The sequence below is a fragment of the Callospermophilus lateralis genome, chromosome 1, assembly GCF_048772815.1.
Source record: "Callospermophilus lateralis isolate mCalLat2 chromosome 1, mCalLat2.hap1, whole genome shotgun sequence".
Classification (NCBI taxonomy): domain Eukaryota; kingdom Metazoa; phylum Chordata; class Mammalia; order Rodentia; family Sciuridae; genus Callospermophilus; species Callospermophilus lateralis.
Window position 1 is genome coordinate 102,614,907 of NC_135305.1, and position 26,639 is coordinate 102,641,545.

A 26,639-nucleotide genomic window follows, 5' to 3' on the forward strand; every position below is an offset into this window, starting at 1 on the left:
CCCGCTGTCTGCAGGGGCGGACTGGGTCAGAACCCTACCGTGACCTCCAGGCGTCACTTGTGGGTGACTGCCGCGAAGAGGGGCTCTCGTGGGCTGTGAGCTGAGATTCATCTCGCTCATCATTCCCTCCTTTAAGGAGTCCGGCGCATAGCCTCTAGACCACCGTCTGAGAGCCTTAGTGCCATTGGAGCGAGGTCCTTGTCGCTCAAGTTGCTGTGCAAGGACAGCGCAGCTTGCGTAGCGGACCCAGGACAGACCCGTGAGTAGTCCGCCACTGGGTTCTGCATTCTGTTGCGGCTTTACCAGATACTTTCTTGTCCCCAGTCTTGGTAACGTTCCATTTACCTGTAGGCGAGGTGACTGAGGCTCGCGACGATTCCGGCGATCAGTTGCAAAGAATGTGAAGGGAGCCGGGCTGCTGGGGAGGGTGCACCGTCCCAATGTGCAGATGGGTGAGCGCGCGCAGAAGAGGGCGCGCCCAGTCCACCCTCTGTCTCTCTCGCGTCTGGGCCACCCGCCGCTCGATCAGAGCGTGTGAGTCTCCTGGCGAGGATTCCACCTGGTGTGGCCGCTGAGTGGGTGGACGCAGCGCTCGCAGGTTTGGGTCCCGGAGGGTGCCAAGAGGTGATTCTCCACAAACTGGAACATAGGCGGGAAGGGAGAGCGAGAAACCCCCAAACGGGGTTTCTTCCGGGCAGAAGAAAAAATGTTGGTGATTTCAGTCACGAAGTGATGTTTTGTTCCCCAACTGCCTTTTCGTGGGAAACAAAAGATAACTTTTCATTTTGTAGATTGAACCTTCATCGTTCAAATGGATTCAAGTATACATTTTTTTTCAACATTTACTAGCATGTCAACGCATAAATGTTGACATCGAGTTGTCTGGCGGCTCCACAGAGAAATTTTAGCCATACTTGTTAAATGACACCAATTAATTTGCATAGAGGAGTGCGTCCCTTTATAATTCTTTTACATGGCAACCTTTTCTAAGACCTGGCAGGGCCCAGAGTGGGGGAAAGGGTTCCACAAACCGGCTGGCCGTTAGCAGAGCTCCTCTTTCCACTTCAGGGTTTGATCTTGGGTAACGCATCCGAAGCCTTCCGCCTGGACCTGACCACCTGTTTCCTGCCTTCCATTACAGAGCTCCGTCTGCATCGAGCTGCTTGCTCCCTTCTAAAGGTGAGTTACAGAGAAACACCCTGTAAGTGTGTGGAAGGGGGCATTTCCCTTGAAGGCAGTGGAGGCTATCTTCAGGAGTCTGAATGACATTCATCTCTTCTCTCCTTTTGTTTCCTTTTTTCCACCTTCCCCCTTTCATCCTTTCCTCAGTTTCCTCTTGCTGATGCCTTCTGTATTATAAAGATCATTGGTCCCATTCTTAGGCTGTGACCTTGTCTTTTAAAAAACTTGGTGACTTCTTAAATAGAAGGAATGCCTTAAGCTGGGTATTTGCAAGCCCTGCTGGGTCATTCCCAGGGGGTGCCATTCTCTGTCCTGACTTTCAATTTGTTCAATTTGTGCTCCAACTGTGTTTTGGCCCAAGCCTCCCCCACTTCTCAGCCAATTTTCCATTATTTCTTTCCCTTCTTTTCTTCCACATAAGTCTCATTATTTCAGATATCTTTAGTTCGTTGCACATTTATTGATCTCAAATTGTATCCTTGGTTCTGGTACTTTCAGCTTTGGTGGGCATTAAAGTAATGTTTTAGCTAAACATAAATTCATTTTTGTATACATTGGCTTTTTGTCAAAGTGCACATTTTGGTTGGACTTACTGAACATGAATTAATACAACCTTATTGTAAAAAGAATAAAAACAAAACCTAAATGTGAAACTGAAAGTAAAACTTGGAATTTTCCTACTCCCTAGAAATAAACACTGAACACTTCTGCTTTTCTTTCCTCCCTCCCTCCTTCATTTCCTCCTCCTTCTCTTGCTCCTTTCTCTCTTTCTCACATACACTTTTAAAGTAAATCCATTTCAAAGAAGTATTATAAGTGTTTATGTACTAAGCTATTTACACAAATAGCCTACCAATCTGATCTTTGTTTAACGGATTAAAATTAAAAAGAACCTAAAAAAAAAAAAGTTTAATAAGTTGGGCCTGGCCACCAGTAGGGAAGTCCAGGTGGTCAAGGGGAAGGGTCCTCCCTGGGGAGACCAAGAGCCATGTGATTGAGTCTTTTACCTAAAGCTCCATCCTTGTTCCACATGCCAATCCAATAACGAGGACATGGTTTTGAGAAAAAGAAAAAGGAAGTTTTATTGCTTTGCTAGCAAAGGATAAGCACAGGGGGACAGGGGGACTTCTGACCCAGAAGCTGTGATTCTGCCATGAGGGAGAAGGGGAGGGGGCTTTTGAAGAGGTGATTCAGAGGGTACATTCCACGTGTTCTGTCTGAAGTTGTTAATTTGGGAGATAGTTGTTTATGAGATCTTTTGGTGCCATCTCCAAATTTCCTTCCTATAGTGAATGTGTGCTCAAGGACAGATAAGTGTGCATAGGATGGGAAAGAAAGGTAATCCTGTTTCCCCTGAGAATAGGGAGGAGCAGGTGGAAAAGAAGAGAAAGAAACATGTCTGTTCTTAAAATAAGTGGCAGTGGCAGAGCAGCAAAGCATAAAGTGGACCAACTGTGTTACAAGTCCTCTGGGGCCAGATTCTACAGGTCCAGTGAAATTGGCATAGGCTCTGCTTGTGTGGAGAACACATCTGGGGCCTGGATGGCTACAGACTTGTCTAGAAGAAATGGGAGGTTTCCCTCCCTCTGTGAAGTGGAAGTTGAGAGTATCGTGACATAATGTTAGAAGAAATGTTTCTGAAGTCCACCCAATGTGACATCTTCTTGAAGCACTAAGGTTAAATTTACCTACTGAGCAGTTTTGGGGTCTTTGGAGAAGTGACAGTTCTCTAGGTGTTTTGGATGAAGGATGGAGGTGCTGTCCGGACCTCGGATCAGATGACCTCGGACTGCTGTCAAGTTAGACTATATTTTTAAAATTGTTGCTCTGTGGTGTCAGGACTGTGCTCTGACCATTCTCTTCCCTTGGTGATCCTTTGTCCTGCCTTTCAATTTGTCCAACTTAGCCCTGGGCTTTCCTTAATTGTAGATTCCCTGGATCCATAATTTCTACCTGCACTGTTAATTGTAATCTAACAAATGCTTGCTGCCTGATATGCATTGAAGCCTCTACTATGACCTGGGTTTCTGTGAAAAGAAAAAATCTTTTTCACATGGTGACTGGCAAGGAGATCCATGATCAACCTCCTCCATGGGTTGATAATGGGGGAATTTATCTAAACGGAAGGAGGAAGGCTGCTTTTGGTTAGGCAAAAAGAGGGGTGCATATTTATTTTAGGTGCCCTTGTGTTCTATGCAGGGAATTTTGAGCTTGTGTCATCATTGACTGGAAGACCTGACGTCCACGGAAGACCTTCATGTCTATTCAAGAAAATTGGGGTCCAGTTTGTAAACATTATTAGTAAAAGACTGGAGGCTCTTCTGGAAGTGGGGCTGGGGGGACTTAATTTAAGGAATTTATATCTGGGTATGTCCAGACCTTAGCTGATTTCATGTTTTCCCATGGCCAAATTCTCTTCTGTTTCAAACCTACTTTTGTTAATTCCCCAGGCTTCAGTTCCTCCATGGGGTGATGCCCATAGGTACTTGTTCTAGAATCCTGGCACTTCAAATGAAGTTCTATGAGCATTTTACCTCAAAAGCAGCACTGTCCTTTTCAATCATCCCAACTAGGAATGAAAGTGACCTCCTCCTAATGCCTCCTCCATTCATCCCTCAGGATTTCGTCCCCTACCCCCCTGTCCTATTTGGATTTTCACTTCTCCTTTCAGCTGTTGGTCATTTTGACATCTCTGCTTATGCTCTGTGCCCCTCAAGTCCGATTGTGCTTTAATTATTTGTGGGGAAGAAAAGAACTTTCTGTACCCTCTAATATTCTGTTCCTAGAGGCCTGCAAATTAAACTGACAAAAAACAGATTAGCAGGAAAAAAAAACAGATTTTTATTTCACATTGGTATGCAGAGTTCATAGAAAAGAAGTGACTCATGGACGTGGTTAGAATTTGGGGCTCATGTACTATCTTAGTAGTGAAGAAGGTCGGAGGAGCACTTCTGGGAGAATAAATGACTTCTGAGTTGAAGAGAAGAGTGCTTTTAGAAAAACAAAAGGATTTTTTTTTGAGAAATAAAAGGGAACTCAGGAAAATAGATGGGAGATATTTTTCTGATAGGTTTTTTTTTTTTTCAATGTATGTTTGGACATTGTGTGAATTTTCTCTTAGAATTTCCCCCATGACAATTAAATTGGTTTTTTTTTGGAGGGGGGGGAGGTTGTTTTTAGGCAAATAAAGAGATTTTCAGAAACTCAGGTTTCTGCTGAAAATAATTTCTGTACCCTGTGTTAATAAGCTTTCTGTCACTGTGACAAATACCTTAGATAAATCAAGTTGAGAGAGAAAAGGTTTATTTCTGTCTGGTGTGTCAGAAGCTCCAGTCCATATGTTTCTTTGGGGCATAGCACACCATGGCTGGTGAGCCAGATGGAGGGGGCATGTTCACCTCATTGTATCTGGGGAGAAAAAAGAGAAAGAAAGGAGGGGTCCAGGATATCAATATTCCCTTCCAGAGCGTGCCCCGAGGATCCAATTGCCTTCCACTAAGCCCTGCCTCTTAAAAATTCCATTGCTTCCCTGTAGTGAGTGCCACAGGCCAGTGATCAAGTCCTCAACACGTAGGTCTTTGAGGGACATTTCCCAATTATAGCAGCCACAGTGGTTTACTCTGGACCCCTTCATATGGATCTAACATGCGAATCTTTGACTGTCATTTTCTGTTTAAAAATTTTCAGGGACCCACCATCACCTGAAGGGCAATGTTCAGGATTTTTATGGGGCTACACAACTTCCTGGGGACTTGGCCTTTGACCGTCTCTTGTTGCTTCTCTCCAAGCTGAGCTGTTGCTAGAGGATTTCTTTCCTCCCATCTCTTGCGTTCCCTGTCCTTGTGCCAATGTTGACACTCTTTTTCCCTGTCTGGGAGCATACTGACTCCCAGTCAGGAATCATTAAGAACTCTTGGCTGCCTCCTGGGAGCACACTGGGTTTGTGTTTGTTCTTTTCTGCTCTTTCCTTCATGGATAAAGTATGAACCTCTCATGGTGTTGGCACCTTCACTTGGCTCTCCCTCAAGTGGCCCTGTGTTGGAGTTAACTCCTGGCTTGCTGGGATTGTCAGACACACAGAGCACCAGATTTCGTGTCCTAGGTCTTTCTCATCCCTCTGTAGGTCACACATATTGTAACAGTGAAGGGAAATCTCCCTTAACACCTCTCAGCATTCACTGTAATAATTTAATTTTCACTGCTGAAAATTAAATAGGAGAAGTGCATTTCAAATGCCTCAAAGAAAGTACAGAACGGGGGAGTGATCCCAGGGGTGTATTTATACCTGCTTAACATTATTCACAAACATATACTCCTTTTTCTATGGGAGGGGCAGGAAGAAGGAGAATGTAGACAGTTTTGAGGGCTTATAAATGATTATTAGGGGAATGGATGGTCCTGGGAAGTCTCTTTGGAATTGGAATGAGCTCAAGAAACAGACATTATCTTGTAGAGGGAGTCGCTCCAGGTGTGGTTACATTTCTCAATTTCCTTAGCTAATGATGCAATCTCACTGTGGGTTTGGAAGGTAGCTCTGTTTCCTTTGCATTCCAGTCTTTATGTACTAAGGAAACTCCATAGAGCCTTTGCCTGCACTTGGGGTCAGAGGAGAAAGACCTTCTAATTTTGTCTAGAGCAAAATTGCCCATGCTAAAAAACACCTCTGAGAAACCTAACAGTATCAAAGGAGATGATTTTTTTAAAAAAAAAATTTTATATTTATTTTTTAGTTCTAGGTGGACTCAATATCTTTATTTTTATGTGGTGCTGAGGATGGACCCAGGGCCTCATGCGTGCTAGGCAAGCACTCTACCACTGAGTCACAACCCCATCCCAAAGGAGATGCTTTTATACCAGATATATCCTAAACGCTGCAGATACACAACAGGGGCCCAGGGCATGACCTGTCAACCTGTCAATCTCTCATTTATTTCGTAGGAGTTTTCAGATTCCTTCAGTGACTTCCCAAAGCAAGCAGGCAATGCTTAGTGCTTTCTGGTGTCTTACACTTAATAATGCCATTTCTAGTTATGCTACCAAAAGCACATGGTCACATGAAGTGGGCTGCCTATTCTGATCAGCACATATTATTCACTGCGAGAAGCTAGATTTGGGGGTCAGAGATTCAGAATCTTACCGGAATTCACTCTTGCTGGAATTTACACTGCTATTGAAATAATAGCTATAGCTTTTAGCAGAGTCAGGCAGAAAGCAGCAGAGCCAAATCACACTTTTCCTGTGCTTCAGGAAAGTAGCTGCAGCAGGCTAATTCAGTGAGGAGATTTGGCAAGATGGCTTTTGTCAGCCAAGCAACAAACAGGAAGTAGAAGATGGCCCAGGGATTAGCTCTGGGACAAGGAAGAAACTGAAAGTCTGTACTGTAAATGCTGACATAGCTCTTTGGGGAATAAATCATCCATATTATCTGTTGTTATCTGTTGGGGGATGAATGTCCAGGATACACAATAATTGTAATACAGTGAAACAATTTAAAAACAATTGTTAGAAATATTCCCCCAAATTGTGTAAATAAATTAAAACAAGATGCCAAGTTAATTCGTATAGAAGGTAGTACATGAAAACGCCTGTCAGCATATCCCCAGCTTGCAGAAGCCAGGCCATTTCCAGCCTGGATGGAGGTGTGATTGAAGCAAATTCCCAAAGGGTTTCTTCCTATTTCCCTAATTTGTCATTGCCTCATTTTCACTCAGCACAAAGGTCTCCTTGTGCCAAAGTATACCCTCTCCACCACTCACTGGGTGGCCTCTGGGACCAGAGGTGTAGTGTGTGCCCCTAAGGGCGTGTCAGCTCTTGGTTCTTGTCCTGTGCTGCTCCTGCTGGTCTAAGGGGAGACTAGGACTTCTTCCCTCACCTCCTCTGGTCTTTAACCTTTCCATGGATGGTGGGGTGACCATAGAGTCTTTCTTTCACACCTAGGACCTTTGGTGGTGAAACGGACATCTGATAACTAAGCTGGGTAAACCCTAACGCCCCCAGCAGACCTGCATTGTGGTCACCCAACCTCAGTTACTTAGCAGAGAACTTTCCAGGAGAGCATTGTAGAGACTTGCAGCTCTCCACCTGTGCAGCTCCTAAACAAAGCCTCCCTGAGCCACTGGGCTAAGGGGTGAGGAGATTAGTCTTTGGGGGAGTCAGAAGGAGGAGGCTGCAAATGCCAGGGTCTCCAAGGGATGCAAGAGGGCAGACAGCAGGTGCAGGAAAGAGCAGAGGCAAGAACTGGGTAAGGGAACTGACTCTTAGGCTGATTTGTTTTGTCTGAGAGAAACCGGCCCTGGGGATTCTGAATCTCTGCAGGACCTCCAAACCCAGCTTCTCTCAGTGAATAATATGGGCTGATCAGAATATTCAGCCCACTTCATGTGACCATGAATGGAGCCGTAGATTCCAGGGAGACGTCCAGGCCATCTGGCTGCTGTTGATGATTCCATTCCAATGGTGCTCTTTTCCAGAAGCCAGACAACTATGGAAGTCTGGTTGTTGGAAAATCTGTTTAATGGATGCTGCAGAAACTCTGAAATCATGACTAGACTTCTGTGACCCAGGATCTTATTCTGAGGGGCAGCCTGGTGGACCATTGCCGTCACTATACATGATATGGAAAGCCACCTATTCCTCACTTCTGATCATTCATAATGGTCCTTTCCTGCGCTGTGCTGGACCTTTGGTTCCTGGTGATACAGGGTGAGAGGTGGTACCTTTTTAAATACTCATTCCTGGGCTGGGGATGTAATTAGTGGTAGTGTTTGCCTAGCATGTTCAAGAGCAGAGCAGGGGTTTTATCCCCAGCAACACAAAAACAAATAATCAAAACCAAAAACATAAGAGAGAAGGAAAGAAAATCCAAACCCTGAACAACACATTCCTTTTTTTTTTAAGCTTCCCTTAGCTGGACTGCAGTAAGGTTGGAATTTCCAAAGAAGAGTTTGGCAAATGCCAAGGTAGAACAAAGCTAGATGGAGAAAAAAGACAGGTGGCAATTGCAGGGACTTGTTGTTGTTGTTGTTCCAGATTCAGCTACTAGAATTTTCTCATTTTTAAAATTTACTGAAAATGGTCAGTATCAATTGGGTCCTTTTGGGTTTTAGTTGGGGATAAGAAACTGGTGAGAATCAAGGGTTAGAACCATGTTGTGGGAACATCAGCCCTGGGCATAGGAAAATGGTTTTGCCCTGCAGACTTCTACTGGCCATCTTTATGAACCATGGCTCATTGAGGGCTTCGGTTTCCTTGTCTCTGAAGCAATCTGCCTTTCCTGCAAGGTTGTTGCAGGAGTTGAAGGGTATGGCAGGTGCAAGGCACTCAGATTTATTGCTTTGTGAGCTGAGTTCAACATGTGAGCCTCACCGTTCTCCAGAGTGCTCTGGCAAAACTGCCCTTGTCCACACAGTGAAATGTTTTGGGAGTGTTTCATACCTAGTGTGCTCCAGTAAAACAACTGCAATTCTGCATGTGCAACCCTCTCCTTTAGGCTTTGCAGGGGAGGCAGGCCAGTGCACTGAGGCACATCAGCTCAGGCCCCTTGCTCTCAGGGGGCCTTCGCTTGCTAATCACTTTTTTTTAATTGCTTTTATTTTTTAAATACATGACAATGTAATGCATCACAATTCTTATTACACATGTAGAACACAATTTTTCATATCTCTGTATATAAAGTATGTTCACACCAATTCATGTCTTCATACATGTAGTTTGGACAATAATGTCCATCACATTCCACCATCATTGCTAATCCCATGCCCCCTCCTTTACCCTCCCACCCCTCTGCCCTATCTAGAGTTTGTCTATTTCTCCCAAGCTCCCTCTCCCTACCCCACTATGAGTCAGTCACCTTATATCAAAGAAAACATTCACCATTTGTTTTTTGGGGTTTGGCTAACTTCACTTAGCATTATCTTCTCCAACTGCATCCATTTACCTGCAAATGTCATGATTTTATTCTCTTTTATTGCTGAGTAATATTCCATTGTGTATATATGCCACATTTTTAATCCATTCATCTACTGAGGGGCATCTAGGTTGGTTCCACGGTTTAGCTATTGTGAATTGTGCTGCTATAAACATTGATGTGGCTGTGTCCCTCTAGTATGCTGTTTTTAAGTCCTTTGGATATAGACCGAGGAGAGGGATAGCTGGGTCAAATGGTGGTTCCATTCCAGGTTTTCCAAGGGATATCCATACTGCTTTCCATATTGGCTGCACCAATTTGCAGTCCTACCAGCAATGTATGAGTGTGCCTTTTTCACCCACATCCTCGCCAACACTTATTGTTGTTTGTCTTCATAATAGCTGCCATTCTGACTGGAGTGAGATGGTATCTTAGAGTATTTGATTTGCATTTCTCTAATTGCTAGAGATGATGAACATTTTTTTTCATATATTTCTTGATTGATTGAATATCCTCTTCTGCAAAGTGTCTGTTTATGTCCTTGACTTGCCGATTACTTGATCCTTCTCTTCCCCCTGCTGCCTGTAAAACTTGGAAGAGGATAATAAGTGTTATAGAAGGGTAAGGCAGAGGGGTGTGGTCTGTAGTGCCAATGACTTTCTAACTACACCTGGGCTGGGAAAGCAGGAAGTGGGGACAGACTCTCTAAAAAGTGTGAGATCCATCTTTGGCCTGTTGGAACCTTTTTTGCCATCTCCTTTCTGAAATGAGTAACCCTTTAAACACACACACACAGGCACTGTACACATTTGCACCATCTACATGGTGTAAATGCATGAGGACATCCACTTCTTGGCACTGACTTTCCACATTCCAGAAATCTGCTCATGACCTTAATTCCTGTTGGGTACATTCACTTGTTTTGTGCAATGTTTTGTCCTTAGGGTCCTGCCACAGTGACAGCATGGCGGCTGCAAGGGCTGAAGCAAAGGAACATGAAAACTCTCACAAGTAAGGCTGACCCATGCAGGGTTGGGAAGGGTTGGGCTGGTTTTATCGTATGCTCTGAGCCACTCATCTTTCTAAGAGCTTGGCATATGTGAATGCATTTGATTCTCATGACACAGACTGAGAGCTGAGAGATTAAGGGCTTGAAAGTTTCTTAATTCAGATGATCAAGACCTTCAGCGTAGGTGCTGGGGTTTCTGCTATTAACCCTCTGGACATGTGGTCTCAGAAGTCCAGGCAGTTCAATGTTAACATTTGTGAATTTTGTTCTATATGCAGCCACTTTTCTTAAACAAAATTTCCTGCTCATCTCCTAGCTGTGGGATCTTAAATGTTTTCCTAATTTCCTTCTAATTTTTCATCTTTCTATCATATGCTTTTTCTTCTATGGATATTGGGGATTGAACTCAGGGGCACTAGACCACTGAGCAACATCCCCAGTCCTAAGTTGTATTTTATTTAGAGACAGGGTCTCACTGAGTTAATTAGTGCCTTGCTTTTGCTGAGGCTGGATTTGAACTCTTGATCCTTCTGCCTCAGCCTCCTGAGCTGCTGGGATCATAGGCGGGCACCGGGTGCTTGGCTATCCTGTGCTTTTAATGACACCTCTTTTAAGCCTTTAAGTTTGGGCATTGCTAACAAAGCAAAAATTTCTTATCTTTGCCTGATTTCTACATGGACTTTGTGTGTGTGTGTTTGGCATTGAACCAGGACCTTGAGCTTGCTAACAAGCACACATGCAGTCACTGAAATGTAACCCCAGGTCCTATTACGTGGACTTTAAATCAACTGACTTTCCTATTTTCCTCACCACCTGATTGTCTATTACTTTTGCTTGGGTTGCCTGGGGTGGCCTCCTGTCCTGCTTTTGTGGGCTCAATAGTAGGTTCTCAATTAATATTTTTTTCAATGAATAAAATAATAGAATAAATCAAGATAAATTCCCTTGGAGTTGCATATAGAGTAGAGAAATATCTTTTTAATTCTATGGCTCTGACATGTTACTTTAAAAATTCTTTAAAAAGTAAATTAGAGAATGTCCAATTCATTAAGGTACATGCCAAAAGTTATATATTTTTAAATCATTGGTAGTCTTTCAAAGTTACACCCTGTTTCCTTTTCCTGCTCTTTCTGGAACCAAGAATAAAAGAACATTTTCTATTTTGAAATAGGTGGCCAAGTTGTTATCATCACATCCTGTTGTGTCAAAGTTTGTGCTTTGTCCTTCTATTTTATGTACTGTGTTCATAACATCCTGAGGGAGAAAGGAACCATGGTTACATTAAACATAATTATCACTGAAAAAGTATGGAGACTCCTGTGATGGTCAGAAGTTTAGATTGCCCTATAGAAAAGAAAGGCTTTTGGGGGAAATCTAGGAATACTCTTGGATTTGGTTCCTTGAAAAATACCCGTTTCCCCAAGTAAAGTAAAACCTGTGTCTGAAGAAGCAGGAAGCCTTGTCAGGAAGAGGTGGACTCAGGGCAGGTGGATCTTGCATGCCCTTTCTGAGCAAGGTTCCCAGCACTTGTGCCCAGAGTGCCATCAGCACAGTCTCTGCATATGGTTGGCACATCAGGGGGGATCGACAGCTGAGATATCTACTCGCCATGGCTCTCTGATGTATTTCCTAACACTTGCCCATGAGACGGTCAACCATCCCCCATTCCCTTTATAAAGATCTTCCTCTCTCTTTAGTCTTTTATACTATCTTTTCTCTGTTAGCCTTTCAAAAATGTTCATGTGTTGAATTAAGCTGGACAGCACTCTCGGGGAATGGACAGGAGGGGAAATTTGAGAACATGAAAACAAGAAGCAAACTGATGTAGGTAGAGGTAGATGTGGGAACCCTTGGGGTTGTCGTTGATGCTGACTGCCAGAAAGAAATGGAACCAACAGGTAGAGAAAACAGAGAAGGTCTTTCAGCCTTGTTTTGCGTGTCTGCTCGAGCTATTGGGGATTCAGATAAGTAGGACATGGTCAGGGCCTCCAGAAGTTTTTGTTACTGGAGATAATTATAGTTCTTATGTTAAATATAAAAATATTTTTTTAAATAATGAAATATAGGTCAGGTACAATGGGCATCCTCTGGAGAGAGGGAGGATGGATGAGGTCTCAGGGGGGCCCCCCATGTTTAATGGTAAAGGTGTTCCTTGACTTACAATGGGTAATGACCTTTCAACCATTGTAGGCTGAAAATACTGCAAATTGAAAGACATTTAATACACATCACCTCCAGCTTAGTAACACAGCACACCATAGAGCATGGCTGACCAGGAGGAGAGGAAGCTGCCGCTGACCATTACAAGAGAGGATTGTGCTGTGTATTGTTACCTTGGGAAAAGACCCAAATTCATAACTCAAAGTGTGGTTTTACTGAATGTGTACCACTTTCACACCATCATAAAGTCAAACCATCTGCCTGTGATTTAGCAATATGAACCCCATCGTTCATATTGCCAAATCACAGGCCTGAGAACATTGCTCTCTCTTGCATCCTTTTTCTTTTCTCTTGAGTTAGATTGAAAATGAAACATATCAGTAAGGTCTGGGCAGGAAGTCAGATACAGAAGGGGGGAAAAAAAAACAGAAGGCCTGATTGCTCTGAGTTCAGAGCACCTTGGTTTCCTTCAGTCTCAGCACTAGCACATACGATTTCCCAGCTATGTTTGGGGATGTGATGGTAAAAAGCCAGGCTTTAAATTCTAGAATTTGTCATAGGATCAGACTATGACAGACTATCACAGATGCTAGAGAGGTGATGGTGACAGGCTCATGATATTATGTGTTTATCAAATTTTTGCAAAGGTGTTGCTTTTGAAGTGTATTCCCATGCCATCTCTGGGAATCAGAGGCAGGCATTGTGAAGGAGTCATATTGAAGGTTGGCTCTGAGGGACTTTGGCAGACAGTAGGTGGAGCTGTCGAGACCTGGGACACCTGTTTCTGTATGTAAAGCTTCACTGGAACACAAAGACACTCATTTGTGTGTTGTCCGTCTTGCTTTCACGAGACAGTGGCAGACTTGAGTCATGACAGAAACTTAGTGATCTGTAAAATTATATTTACCATCTGGCCAAAAAAGCTTGCTGACTCCTGTTCTACAGCAGCAGTGTACTGTCACAAAGAAATGTAATGTGAATCAACATACGTGTTCTCTAGAATGGCTTGTAAGCCATTCTGAAAATAAATAAATAAATAAAATGGATGGAAGTCTTCTCTCACTACTCGTAATAGGCACTACATGGGTGACGTGGTAGCTAGTGCATAAGAAAATGAAATTCAAGGCATTATCTTTGGGTGGTAAAAATAGAACTTCTTTTTTCTATCTCTGACAATCTTTCTTATGGTGAACATATTACTTTTAAAATAAAGTTATATTTATGTATCAATGAACTGTATTGGGATAGCAACTGGCTATACTCTTTGTATGGGGTGACTTAACATTTTGATCTTTATGCTATTGTGTATTTTTCTGAATTTTCCTCACTGTCTTCTAATAGTGGCCCTGGGAACAAAGAGGAATTATGAGGAAGGAGATAGGGAAGTGGGAACTTTGACAGTGTAGTGTTGTCTTATCCCCAGGGTCTGCCTGTGCTCCTTCCCCAACATGTGCCTCACACATCGCACTCACATGTGGCACTTCTGTGATGATGCGGGTCATTGGAACTGGTATTATATAAACCCTCTATTTTCTTGTTTTCTAACAGCAACCACCTCATCCAACTTGCAAATCCACATGTAGCAGCAATGAAGGAAGATATTCTCTATCATTTCAATCTCAGCACTAGCACATGTGATTTCCCAGCTATGTTTGGAGATGTGAAGGTAAAAAGCCAGGCTTTTAATTCTAAGAATTTGTCTTAAGATCAGCCTTCTCCTGTACGATATGCAGACTTATGTTGTACACAATGCACTCATGGGGGTGTTTCTTCTATGGTTACAGTTCGTGTATGTTGGTGGGAGCCCCTCCTGGATGAAGAACTTTATCAGATACATTGCCGTAGAGCTGGGCTACTCATAGGTGATTGAGAAGTGACTGGTCACAGGCTCATGATGTTATATTTTTCTCAAATTTTTACAAAGTGTGATTTCTCAATCACCATACAAATAGCAAGTGAAAAAGAAAACTAAATACTTTCATACTGGCTTTTAATTCATCTCTTAGAATATAATTGAAACAGTATATAAAATAAACTTAATGCCTGTGGTTCCAGGTACTTGGGAGGCTGAGATGGGAGGATCACTCAAGCCCAGGAGTTCAGAGCCAGCCTGAACACCATAGTGAGAACCCACATCAAAAAATAAGTAAATAGCTGGGTGTGATGGTGCATGCCTGTAATCCCAGTGGTTGGGGAGGCTGAGACGGTAGGGACACAAGTTCAACGACAGCTTCAGCAATTTAGGCCCTAAGCAACTTGGCGAGACCCTGTCTCAAAATAAATATTAAAAAAAAAAAAAACCTGGGGGATATGGTTCAGTGGTAGAGTCTTGCCTAGCATGTGTGAGGCACTGAATTCAATTCTCAGCACCACATATAAAATAAAGGTCCATCAACAACTAAAAATTTTTAAATAAACCACTTAAAACTTATTTATTTAATCTTCCTAATCCTTAAAACTGGCTTATTTGCTTTTTGTTTTTTTCAAAACAAATATTTTCTTTTTTCTTTTATTTTTAGTCCTGTTCTTTTATTTCTTTATTTATTGCTTCCTTTTAGTTATACATGATAGCATAATCCATGTTGATATAGTTATACAAGCATGGAATATATCTTATTCTAGTTAGGACCCAATTCTTGTGCATGGACATGATGGTGGAATTTATTTTGAAGTTTTCATAGATAACACAGAAAAATTATATCAAACTCATTCCACTGTCTTCCCTTTCTCTATCCCCCCTGCTATTCTCTTCCCTCCATTCCCCATTGTCTAATATACTGAACTTCCACTCCACCTGTTATTATGGGTAAGCTTCCACATATTAGAGTAAACATTCTATCTTTGGCTTTTGGGGACTGGTTTATTTTACTTAGCATAATAGTCTTCAGATCCATCTATTTGCTGGCAAATGTCATAAAGTCATTTTTCTTTATGGTTGAATAATACTCCATTGTGTGTGTGTGTGTGTGTGTGTGTGTGTGTGTGTGTGTGTATAACATTTTTCTCTTATCCATTCATCTGTCTCAGGACACGTAGGTTGCCTCCGTAGTTTAGCTATTGTGAATTGAACTGCTATAAATTTTGATGTGGTTGAGTCACTGCAGTATGCTGATTTTAAATCCTTCAGAGAGATAACTAGATCAAATGGTGGTTCCATTTCTACTTTTTTGAGGACCCTCCATATGCTTCCCTGAGTGGTTGCACCAATTTTTAATCCCACTTGTATTAGGATGCCTTTTTCCTGCATGTACACCAACATTTCTTGTTACTTGTATTCTTGATAATTGGCATTCTGACTGAAGTGAGATGAAATCTCAGTGTACTTGCTAGAGATGTTGAACATTTTTCATATATTTGTTAACCATTCATGTTTCTCCTGTGAAATGCCTGTTCAATTTCTTTAACCATTTATTGATTGGGTTTTTTTTTTCTGAAAAAAATAATAGATACAGCATTAACTTCCATGAGATATATATTAACTTCCATGAGTTAATGCTGTAACAAATATTTTCTTATGTGACAAAATAAAGTTTTTACTTCTCTGATACCAACCAACAATAGCTAAAGCTTCCTAAGTTCCTACAAGATCCCTGGCTCTTCATGCATTAGCCATTTGACTTTCAGGGGACCAGGTGAGAGGGAGTAATTTGTAGCCTATTTTCCAGGTGAGTTGTGGGACTCTGGTCACACGAAGAGGTGGAGGGACAGTGAGGAACTCACACCGTCTTAATCCAGCTCATTCCACACCTGGACTGCCTTCCACAGTGCAGGGAGCCTGAGCATGCATGATGTCTAGAATTGCCCTATCAAAGAGCAAGAGTCTGGGCCCTGCATTTGTGGATTAACTGTTTTGTGCTACAGGGCTGCCTGTGCTTAGACCCATACCATTGCTTGGATTTCTAAGTTCATGCATGGTTTGTTGGTGCTATCCTGGGTTTCTTGGATTTCTTGGGTTTCTAAGTTCCTAGATGACACCAACTTTGAGGACTTAGGTTGTACACAGTGCACTCATGGGGTCTTTCTTCTATGGTTACAGTTTGTGTGTGTTGGTGGGAGCCCCTCCCGGATGAAGAAATTTATCAGATACATTGCCGTAGAGCTGGGCCTTGACCATCCAGGAGAAGAGTACCCCAATATCTGTGTAGGCACTGACCGCTTCGCCATGTACAAAGTTGGACCGGTGCTGTCTGTGAGTGTGAGTATCTGGGGACTTAGTCACCTGAGTGAAATTTGGACTTTGTGCCTAGGCTCTGCAAGGCCTTGCCTCTGTGTACACATAGCAAGCTGGTCCCTAATACCTGCTTAGTGTAAAAGCTGGGAGCAAATTGAATCCTTAGCAGCTGGGATACACAGATAAACAGAAGGAATTCAGGCTCCTGCTCTTGAGGCTCAGTCCCTTGGAGAGATTATGTACGTAAATGTAAATATAAATGCAAATACACACAGCTGTCCATACAGTGTGTGGGTGGCAGGTGCAGGGAGTGTATGAGCAGAGTGTAGAAGGGGTATCCAGTCCTAACCAGGGTAGTAAGGAGAGCTACAAACACCAGGCCTTCTTATAGTGAGTTACTTTATAACAAATTTTTGCTTATCAATAAGAATGAACACAGAAATCTCTAGTATTCTACCAAAGAAATCTTCTCACTTTTCAGTTTTGATTTCCTTTGTCAGCGGCAATGTAAATGAAGAGCTACATAGTTAGCAAATGATAGCCCTCCTGTTGAGACATGCATTCCTAATGTTCTGGTTAGATGAGACCTCTAGCAATATCCTCTGTCTGGAACATATCATAGAGGCAAGACATCATTTAATTATAGAGAGTTTAGGAAAGCATTTCTTGTGTGTAGACACTGATAAATTCTCAAAGGGACCCTTCTCCCATAGGGCTGTGTCAGAGGAACAGCATCTGCTCCTGTGCTAAGTGCATCCCAGGGAGGGGTAGAAGGTATGGCTGTAGGAGTGTCTTGAAAAGTCGGGGGGAGGTATGCAGAGAGACCCTTAGAGGAGGAAACAACACCGTGCAGATTCAGCAAGTGATCTGATGTTGGGGACTGAGGCATCAGCCAGTTACCTAATCTGGCTGAAACAGAGAGGCTAAGGAGAAAAGCAAAAAGGTAAAACTTTTAACTGGTGTGTGGGTGGTAGGCAACTGTGCAGGCTTCAAATGCCAGAAGGAGCTATTTGTTACTCAGCAGTAGCAACTGTTATTTTCTGCTGAGCTTCTGGTTCTTCTACTGCTCCTGCTTAACAGGTTTTTACAGATCACTGGGCTCACATATAAAGAACTCTCTGTACACTTTAAGTTTCTTGAAGTGTTAATAGTGTTCATCTTATTGTCACTATGATGAGTTTATTAGATTGAAGTACCGAGACACAAAAGGTCAACCAGAATAAAGTAGTTCCCCCTAACTCACAGGAGATAAGTTTTAAGAGCTCCAACCCCAGCGGATGTCTAAAACCCAGGATAGCACCAACAAACCATGCATGTACTGTGTTTTCCTATGCATACACACCTATGATAAAATTTAGCTTATAAATTAGGTGCAGTAAGAGATTAACAACAATCACTAATAAAATAGGAAAATTATGATAATATTTTATAATAGAAGTTTCATCAATGTGGTCTCTGTTTCTCCAAATATCTCATAATACTCTACTTTTCTTGTCCTCTGAAACTGAAACTATGGAGTGCAAACCCTCCAATGGGGCGGGGGTGCTGCTGCAATAAGAAAAGTGCAGTCTGGCATTCATCTTTGGCTTCTCTCTGATTCCAGCATGGGATGGGCGTTCCTTCCATTGCAATCATGTTGCATGAGCTCATCAAGTTGCTGTACCATGCCAAGTGTTCCAACGTCAGTGTCATCCGTATCGGCACTTCTGGTGGCATAGGTAAGGGCTGTGGAGGGTCCTCTTGCTCTGTGAAGAGCAAGAGGCCAGAGCCCCTGTAGCAGCTCCAGCATGTGTGAGGTTTGGTACAACCTATCTGAGAATTGTTCAAGAATAGATTAATAGGAGGCAAAGGAAACTTTTTTTTTTGGTCTCACCCATTCTCCCAGCCTGAACCCCAGAGATCACAGCTGGGAGTCACCATGCCAGGAACCTGCAGAAGCTTGTCCTTCTGAAGCTACATAATTCCTGTATTTTTATTTGCTTGATTCTCTTTATTCTTTCTAATCCTTCCTCTCTGCCTCTCTCCTCTCCTGTGCTCACTCTTCCTCCTCCTATTCCTGAAAGAATTTGAAATACCTTATGAGAAAACCAGCAAAAACCCAAAGAGGGAAGGAAAAGTAGAATGCAAACCTCAGGTAAAAGTCCTTAAACTAGCCCCCAAAATTCTCAGTTCTTAACCTGTTTTAAAAAAACAAAAACAGGATTTAATGAGAAACCAAAATGACAAAATTGTTAAATTGTCTCTTAGTTCCTTTCTGTTGCTAATAACCGCACCACAGACTGGGCGGATTGTAAAGAGAAGTGATTAATTTGGGCTCATGGTTATTGTCCAAGGTAGTTGGTGATGCCTTCTTCTTTCAGAGTCCCAACATGGTGCAGGGCATCATCATGAGGTGAGACACAGGATAGGAGAGAGACCTAGCCAAACTAGGCCATGAGATGACTCATTGGTTTATTAATTGCCGTGAAGGAATCAATCTTTCATGAGGGCAGAGCACTAATCACCTCTTAAAGGCCCCACCTGAACCCATCTCTTAGTATCTCATAATGGGGTGTACATTTCAACATGAGTTTTGGAGTTTGGGAGGGGATACGACATACTCAAAGCAGAAGTCCATTAGGCTTTAAGTAAGCTGTCCCACTTTCTCAGGTCCCAACACTGTGCCAGTCTTCCTACTTTCTGGCACTTACCACTCCCAGTAAGGAGATAGAGCTAGTGGAAAGAAGCTGAATTCACTGCAAGGCAAGTTTAGTTCTTAGGTTAGCAACTAGGCCCCTGCAGATTGTTCCTGACTGTCTAGCTCTGGTTTCTCTTGGGTTTAATTTTTTTTTTTTTACTTAGATAAGAGACTTATTTTAGACCCTAGACCTTCTGAATATATAATTGTTTCTTGGTACATGAAAAAGATTGATTCCAGGATCCCTGACATATACCCAAATCTCCAGATGCGTCTCTTAAGTAAAATTTGCATATAATATAATCTACATTTATCCTCTCACATACTTTTTATCATCTCAGGTTACTTATACTACTGAATACAGTGTAAATGCTATGTAAATAGTTGTTTACGCTGTGCTATCTAGGGAATAATGACAAGAAAAAAGTCTGTAGGTGCTCAGTACAGGTGCAGTATTTTTTTCAAATATTTTTGATCTGCAGTTGATTGAATCCAAAGGTGTGGAACCTAGGGATATGGAGGGCTGATTGTGTTATTTTTTCTTTTCCTCAGATAAAGATATATGCAAAAATCTGTGTTTGCGTGGTTATAATTCCAAGTTTAAAGAAAAGCATACCAATGGCCGTGAGCCATCTCTGTCTTACAAACTTAATTTCTGGTACCACCAACCAGATATTTGGGACCATGCATCTCATAACAAACATCTACTAAGAGATTGTGCAAGTTATTTTTGAGTTTCTAATACAGAGGGACTGTTAAAGTTTATGACCAGAAATTTTTCTGTGGGAAGTAGTATAGAATGTTCCCTTAATTATCCCATAAAAATGGAAAATGCAATGAGAGAACAAGACCCAAAAGTATTGGACATCATTGATGATAAAATGTGAGGTGGTATTTTCACAAATCTCAAAATATGAATGGGTGGGGACAAATATCATCACCTGTTTAGGAAGAATCTCAGGGCTACAGACAACTGAAAAACCTGAGCACAGAGAAATTTCAAGACAGCCAACAGGAATATCTAGGAAAAATGTGGGTCTGATTGAAAAAAACTGCTGATAGAAGCTCAGCACTGACCACCATACATAGGAGGGGCAAAGGGAAGTTCTGATACCTACCATGGGGAAGCAGAACAGCCAGAGTTGGCCACATTTTAAATGTTTCACAAAAACAACCAGTGTGGGAGCTTGAGAAAAGTTATCCTGGTTCATTGATGCTTCCAGTGTCACTTCAAAATAAATATCAGGAAAGGATCATGTTTGTCTTAGTCCATTGTTACTATAACAAAAAATAACCAGAGTTGCATGGTTTAGACAAAAGAAATTTATTTCTCACAATTCTGAAGGCTAGAAGTCTAAGATCAAGGTTCTGGCAGGCTGACTGTCTGGTGAGGGCCTGCCTTCTTTTTCATAGATGGTGTGTCCTGTATGTGTCCTAACATGGTGGAAGGGCTGAGGCATCTCTCCAGGATCTCTTTTCTAAGAGTGCTAATCCCATTAATTAGGGCTTCACAGCCATGACCTAATCACTTCCCCAAAACCCTGCCTCCTAAGACCATTATTGCCTTGGGGGTGAGGATTTCATTATACAGATCATGGAGGGAGACAAACATTCACTCCACAACAGTGATCAGATCCCATGGAAAGCTAAATATGGTGGTGCACACTCGTAATCCTGGTGGCTTGGGAAGCTGAGGCAGTAGGAATGTAAGTTCAAAGCCAGCCTTAGCAACTTAACAAGGCCCTAAGCAACTTAGCGAGACCCTGTCTCAAAATTTAAGAAAAGGCGGGGGTGTGCTGGGGATATGGATCAATGGTCAAGGGCCTCTGGGTTCAACTTCTGGCACCTAAATAAATAAATAATCACATGGAAAGCTATTATAGGCCAAAAGAATAATGAGCAGAATATTGTTCTTACAAACAAGAAAATTTTCCAGGAAGGTATGCCCAGAAACAGACACAAAAATAGGACCTAATAATGCATCAATCACTGAGGAAAATCAAGTCGGTCAGGGACTGGTTATTACTGAAGCTAGGGATGTATGGAGAGGGGCGTCTCATACTATTATTTGCTTTTGTATTTCTTGAAAGCTTATATAATAAAATACTACAGAACATTAAGTTGTTAATGTTAAACATTCATTCATTAATTTAGGAATTAAATATATCACAATCACCTATATTATAGAGCCCAGACAATGGTAAAAAATAGCAATGTCTGGAAGATACAAATATTTGACAAAGGGCGTGGAGGTTCCTGGCAATGTCTATATTTTATTTTGTGCTTCTCCATATGATTATGTGTTAATTACTTATGTAGTCAGAAAAAAGCTTTTAGTGGGAAGCTGGTTGTAGTGTATTTTTGAGGACAGTTCCAGATCCTTTAGTACTTTCATGTGCCAATGGATCATATTCTTTTCTCCACATTTCTGCTGAGCACTGTCCCATCTGCCATGCGCAGCCATGTCATCTGCTTCTGTCCTTAGGTTTGGAGCCTGGCTCTGTGGTCATCACCCGGCAGGCAGTGGATGCCTGCTTCAAGCCAGAGTTTGAGCAGATTGTCCTGGGGAAGCGGGTTGTTCGAAACACGGACATGGATGAGCAGTTGGTGCAGGAATTGATGCAGTGTTCTGCAGACCTGAAGGAATTCACCACAGTGGTGGGGAACACCATATGTTCCTTGGACTTCTATGAGGGTAAGACGATGGGTGAGGTACCTCTGGTCCAGATAGCCCTAGTCTGTTCCCTGATCCTACCCTGGATGGTGGGCTGCTCTCTGGGTGAGGATGTCCATACGTGAGCTACTGTTCCAGCTGCAACCTTTTCATGTTGGCTACCATGGTTGATTTGAGTGGGCACATAGGTGGGCGATGGGTGGGCCCCATTCCCTATGTACTGGAGGTGGCACACTGCAAGAATGCAGTAGGAGCTAACACCTATATGTGGTTCTCATGTCTCTGTGTGCTGCAGGGCAAGGCCGTCTGGACGGCGCCATCTGTTTCTATACGGAGAAGGACAAGCAGGCCTATCTACAAGCGGCCCAGGCTGCAGGCATCCGGAACATCGAGATGGAATCTTCAGTCTTTGCCTCCATGTGCAGAACATGTGGTCTCCGAGGTAGGAGGGCAGGTTATGGCCTTGGTCTCTTCCTCTGTCTCTGCTCTGCTGGCTCATCCAGAAGCCCCACTAGGGCCCCTCCTCCCAAGACTCCCCAATACTACTTTCTGACTTCTTCTAACCTTGCCGCAAGGTAATTTCTCACCTAGGTGGCATTCCTGGACCCCTGTGTACAGTGTCCTTTGATTGTCACACACAGAATGCAAGGTTCCTCAGTGTATCTGCAGCAACTCCCCACATTACTGAGAGGGATAAGAAAGAGACCTGCCTTAGCTCAGACTGTGTTGCCATATAATATGATCCCTCCATGCCTACCAAGAGCTTGGCTCTTGAAACTCTTTAGCTTTCTGATTGTGGCTAATCCACCCTCACATTCCTAGTCATCTTCAAGTCCAACTCCACCTTCCAGAATGCCCTATATCCCTTTCACCTGAGATAACATGTGCTCTTTGGGGTGGTATAGGGCAGCCAGGATCTGGTCCTAGGATTGGACTGGGAATGCCTTTTGGAAACAATGGGAAGAGGCAGGAGGAGCACTTAAGGATCTTTACCCTCTCCTGCTGCATCTGCCAACACATCACTGTAGCTGGTGCTAGAATAGACCCAGCTTCTTGGCGGGTAGCACAGTCAGCTCCTCTGAGTTCCCTGGTCCTTCCTTCATGTCAGTGAACTAACCCAGAGAGTTGGTGCTCTGCCTTAATGTTACCTTTGCTCTTTGCAGCGGCCGTGGTGTGTGTCACCTACCTGGACCGCCTGAAAGGGGACCAGATCACCAGCCCCCACGAGGTGCTTGCTGAGTACGAGCAGAGGCCGCAGCGACTGGTGAGCCACTTCATCAAGAAAAGGCTGGGAAAGGTCTAAGGTCCTTCCCTTCCCCTCGAAGCACAAGCTCCTGCAATTATTGGACAATAAAACCGTTGTCCAAAATCCTCTTCTAACTTGGAGTATGCTTTACATAAGGATTAGGGAATTGGACTGCAGTTAGGAGGTAAGGAATCATGGATTAACTACACACAGATTTTATTAAAATTTTGTAACAGCATTTTTAAAGACGTTTTCCTGCTCTGGAGTTTCCCCCCACCCCCATTCTCATGAATGTTTGAGTTCTTTCTGGGGAACATTTTTAGACTTGTTAAAGTTTTTTATAATTGTAGATGGACAGAATGCCTTTATTTCATTTGTTATTTTTTATGTGGTGCTGAAGATTGAACCCCGTGCCTCACGCATGCTAGGCAAGTGCTTTGCCACTGAGCTACAGCTACAGCCCCTCTTATGTATTTTTAAACTTCAGTTCAGTTGTCTCTTGATACCTCATACCAAAATCCATGGATGCTCAAGTGCCTTATATAAAATGGTGTAGCATTTGCCTATAACCTGTGCAAACCTTCCATATACTTTAAATCATCTCTAGGTTACTACAACATAAATGCTATGTAAATAGTTATATTGTGTTGCTTAGGAAGTAATACCAGAAAATCATTTTCATTACAAAAATGTTTTTTCCTAAATTATTTTCCGTTCTTTGTTGGTTGAATCCTGGGGTGCAGAAGCAGGGATATGGAGGGGGGGGGTTGACTGCTCACCACTTGTAAGGAGAGACTACTGAAAACCAAAGAACAGATGCAAGGGGTTAAGAAATAAATGCATATATACATGTGTATAGATGCAGTTTCCAAGTTCCATTTAGGCAGATTTCTGGAAGCTTCTACATTGGCCTGGGCTGTGTCTGCTCCAGTGAAGGCTGATGCTCTCAACTTCCCACCCCAGCACAAGCCCAGGAGCTAGATTTACATCCTTTGTTCTCAGGCCACCCTCATGTGCTCCCCTGTCTTCCAATTACTAAGTGCCCCCAGATTTCAACTCGATATCACAATGCCCTTTGGGTGCAGAACAATGTGGCCAGAAAGCCAGGTAATGTCCACGTGGTGGCTCCCTGCAGTCTCAAATCACACTGACCCATTCTACTATGTAGCTCCTGCCACCTGCTGTCTGGGCTAGATTCCAGTGTCCTATAGATGGCCCTTATTCCTTTGTATTTCACCAGCCACCCTGGGCTGGGCTGAAGATGCAGATGGGGTAGAAACACCCCAACACTTAGGGGACCTGCAGGCTAGTCTTTTCACACCTCAGTCCATGCAGGTGTAGCCAGAGATCCCCTTTCCCATCTTCCACCACTTCCTGAGAGAATATCTTTGATAAAGCAGAAAAAAAAAATCTAAAAAAACAACAACAAAAAAATGCAAACAACTTGTTAATAGAGGTGATTTAAGACAAAAGAGGAAGTATTAGAAAGGGAAGGATTGGGGAGTCATTGAAGAACATGTTGACTGAGCACTTTCCTCTGGGATGGGGCCGATTTACAGTGACTTCTGTAATGAGGTTTCCTTCCTGGGTCAGCATGTCTCCCATTCCTAATATGTGTTAATGGCCCAAGGCAGAATGCTGAGATAGGGAGCCAACTCCCAGCACAGGGGAAAAGGCCACTGCACACCCTATCACTTGCTTTTATTCTTGTTTTGAAGATTCATTTCTTTTCTTTTCTTTTCTTTTTTGCATTGAAGATTCATTTCTAATAGTAGAAACAGTATTGAAAAATTGAAGTAGGTGCATTAACACAATACTATTTCAGCTTATCATGCTAAATGAAATAAGCCAATCCCACAAAACCAAAGGCCAAATGTTTTTCTCTAATATGCAGATGATAATTTACAATAAGGGGTCAGAGGCATTAGGGAAGAATAGCATTACCTTAGATTAAGTAGAGGAAAGTGATGGGAGAGGAGGTGAGGGGACTTGGCGTTAGGAAAGATAGTAGAATGAAACAGATATTATTACTATCTATATATATGTGACTGAATGACCAATATGATTCTGCAACATGTACACTCAGAAAAATGAGAAATTATATCCTATCTATGTATATCAAAGTACATAAATGCATTCTATTGTCATGTATAAGTAATTAAAATAAACAAATAAATATATTATTTATACCAAAGCTGGAACTTGTTACAAACTTTCTTTGTGGCTTCCATAGAGGTAAACTCATTAACAAAACCTTTTCTTTAGTTGATAATCTTACAGTTTCATTGGTAGTATGTTTGGGAGGGTACACAAAATACCATCCGATGTGTGAACATTGACATCTTGCATTAGATGCAATACCTCAATTATATCAAGTTTGGACATTTGTTATACTATAAAATGAATTGAAAAGTCTCCTTTTTTTTTTTTTCCTAGATCTTGACCATTTATATAAAATCAGAATTTGTTAAAGGCCCATCTATACCCAATTGTGAACTCCCAGAGTTCTGGGCTCTTTTTCAATAGGAGATCTCTAAGCATCATTTGGAGCTTTTCTACGCTGATTGGTCTATTTATGGTTTTCTTATTTTGTTAATGTGTATTTTTAATCAGGAACTATTCATTTCTTCTAGGTATCCAGTTTAGTTCAATAAGTTTCTACTGTTTCACTTTTAATTTCTTTTCCCTTTCTAGTTTTCTACAGATTTTTTTCTTTTCTTTTTTATTTTTTTTGGTACCAGGGATTGAACTGGAGGGCACTCGCTATTTTTTATTTTATTTAGAGACAGGGTCTCACTGAGTTTTTTAGTGACTTGCTTTTGCTGAGGCTGGCTTTGAACTCTTGATCCTCTAGCCTCTGCCTTCAGAGCCACTGGGATTCCAGGCACGTACGCCACCTCGGCCAGCCTCTACATAATTTTTATCACATGTACTTCAGCTATTTTTCATTAAGAAATTAAAAAAAATACTTCTTAGCTGATCTTTTTGATTGAGAGAAGTCATGTTGAGGATTTCTCATAATTTTAAATGATTCTATTTTGAAGATTCAACTCAGGGCCTCTTGCATGCCAGGCAAGTGCTCTACCATTGAGAGACACCCCCAGCCCTTTAAATGATTTTAACTTAGTTTATTTTAATAAGATATCTTTGGAGACTGGGGTTTTACCTCAGTGATGGAGTGCTTGCCTAGCATGCATGAGGTCCTGGGCTCAGTCTTCAGAATTGCTAAATAAATAAATGATAAAAATTTAAGGAGATGTCTTAGGAAGGAGCCAACTGTCAGTGGTATTGTTTAAAATAGATCATATGCACACACACACACACACACACACACACACACACACACAAATTTTTCAAATTTGATGAGATTGTTCTTTGCAAAATATGTGGATCAGTTTTAGAAGATAGAAAAAAGATGGTGATTTTTTAAAAAAATGTCAAGTATTGATATTTCATGATGCCTAAAACCATTTAAAATGAAATTTCATCAGGACTTAAATTATTAGAACACAAAAGAGACAAGTCAAAAGCTGTCTTTTGTAAATCATATATTACTAAGAATAAATTTTCTCTGTGTTAAAAAGACAGTCTTCCTTTTTTTGTCTTTCCAAATT

The 26,639-nt window shown here is 42.1% G+C and overlaps 1 protein-coding gene across 8 annotated transcripts; it reads left to right on the top strand.

The window, feature by feature from the left end:
• Window positions 1-25,219, top strand: Upp1 (uridine phosphorylase 1). 8 transcript variants are annotated; one of them, XM_076836880.2, is made up of 9 exons: window positions 1-259; window positions 1,069-1,201; window positions 10,033-10,099; window positions 13,806-13,923; window positions 16,294-16,452; window positions 18,032-18,146; window positions 21,591-21,800; window positions 22,075-22,221; window positions 22,943-25,219. In XM_076836880.2, the coding sequence occupies exons 3-9, from the start codon at window positions 10,053-10,055 to the stop codon at window positions 23,080-23,082; spliced, it is 936 nt and encodes a 311-aa protein (XP_076692995.1). In that variant the 5' UTR covers window positions 1-259; window positions 1,069-1,201; window positions 10,033-10,052; the 3' UTR covers window positions 23,083-25,219. The 8 variants fall into 8 exon arrangements, with proteins under 8 accessions (XP_076692995.1, XP_076693017.1, XP_076692997.1 ...); XM_076836902.2 differs by having other exon boundaries at window positions 1,069-1,179; XM_076836882.2 differs by having other exon boundaries at window positions 1,142-1,201.
• Window positions 25,220-26,639: the final 1,420 nt, after the last annotated feature.

Excerpts from the sequence above, each read along its gene's own strand:
- Upp1 (XM_076836880.2), top strand. The coding sequence starts at position 10,053 with ATGGCGGCTGCAAGGGCTGAAGCAAAGGAACATGAAAACTCTCACAA. Across the intron at positions 16,453-18,031 it reads GACCGGTGCTGTCTGTGAGT|CATGGGATGGGCGTTCCTTC; the intron begins GTGAGTATCTGG and ends CTCTGATTCCAG. Across the intron at positions 21,801-22,074 it reads TTCCTTGGACTTCTATGAGG|GGCAAGGCCGTCTGGACGGC; the intron begins GTAAGACGATGG and ends TGTGTGCTGCAG.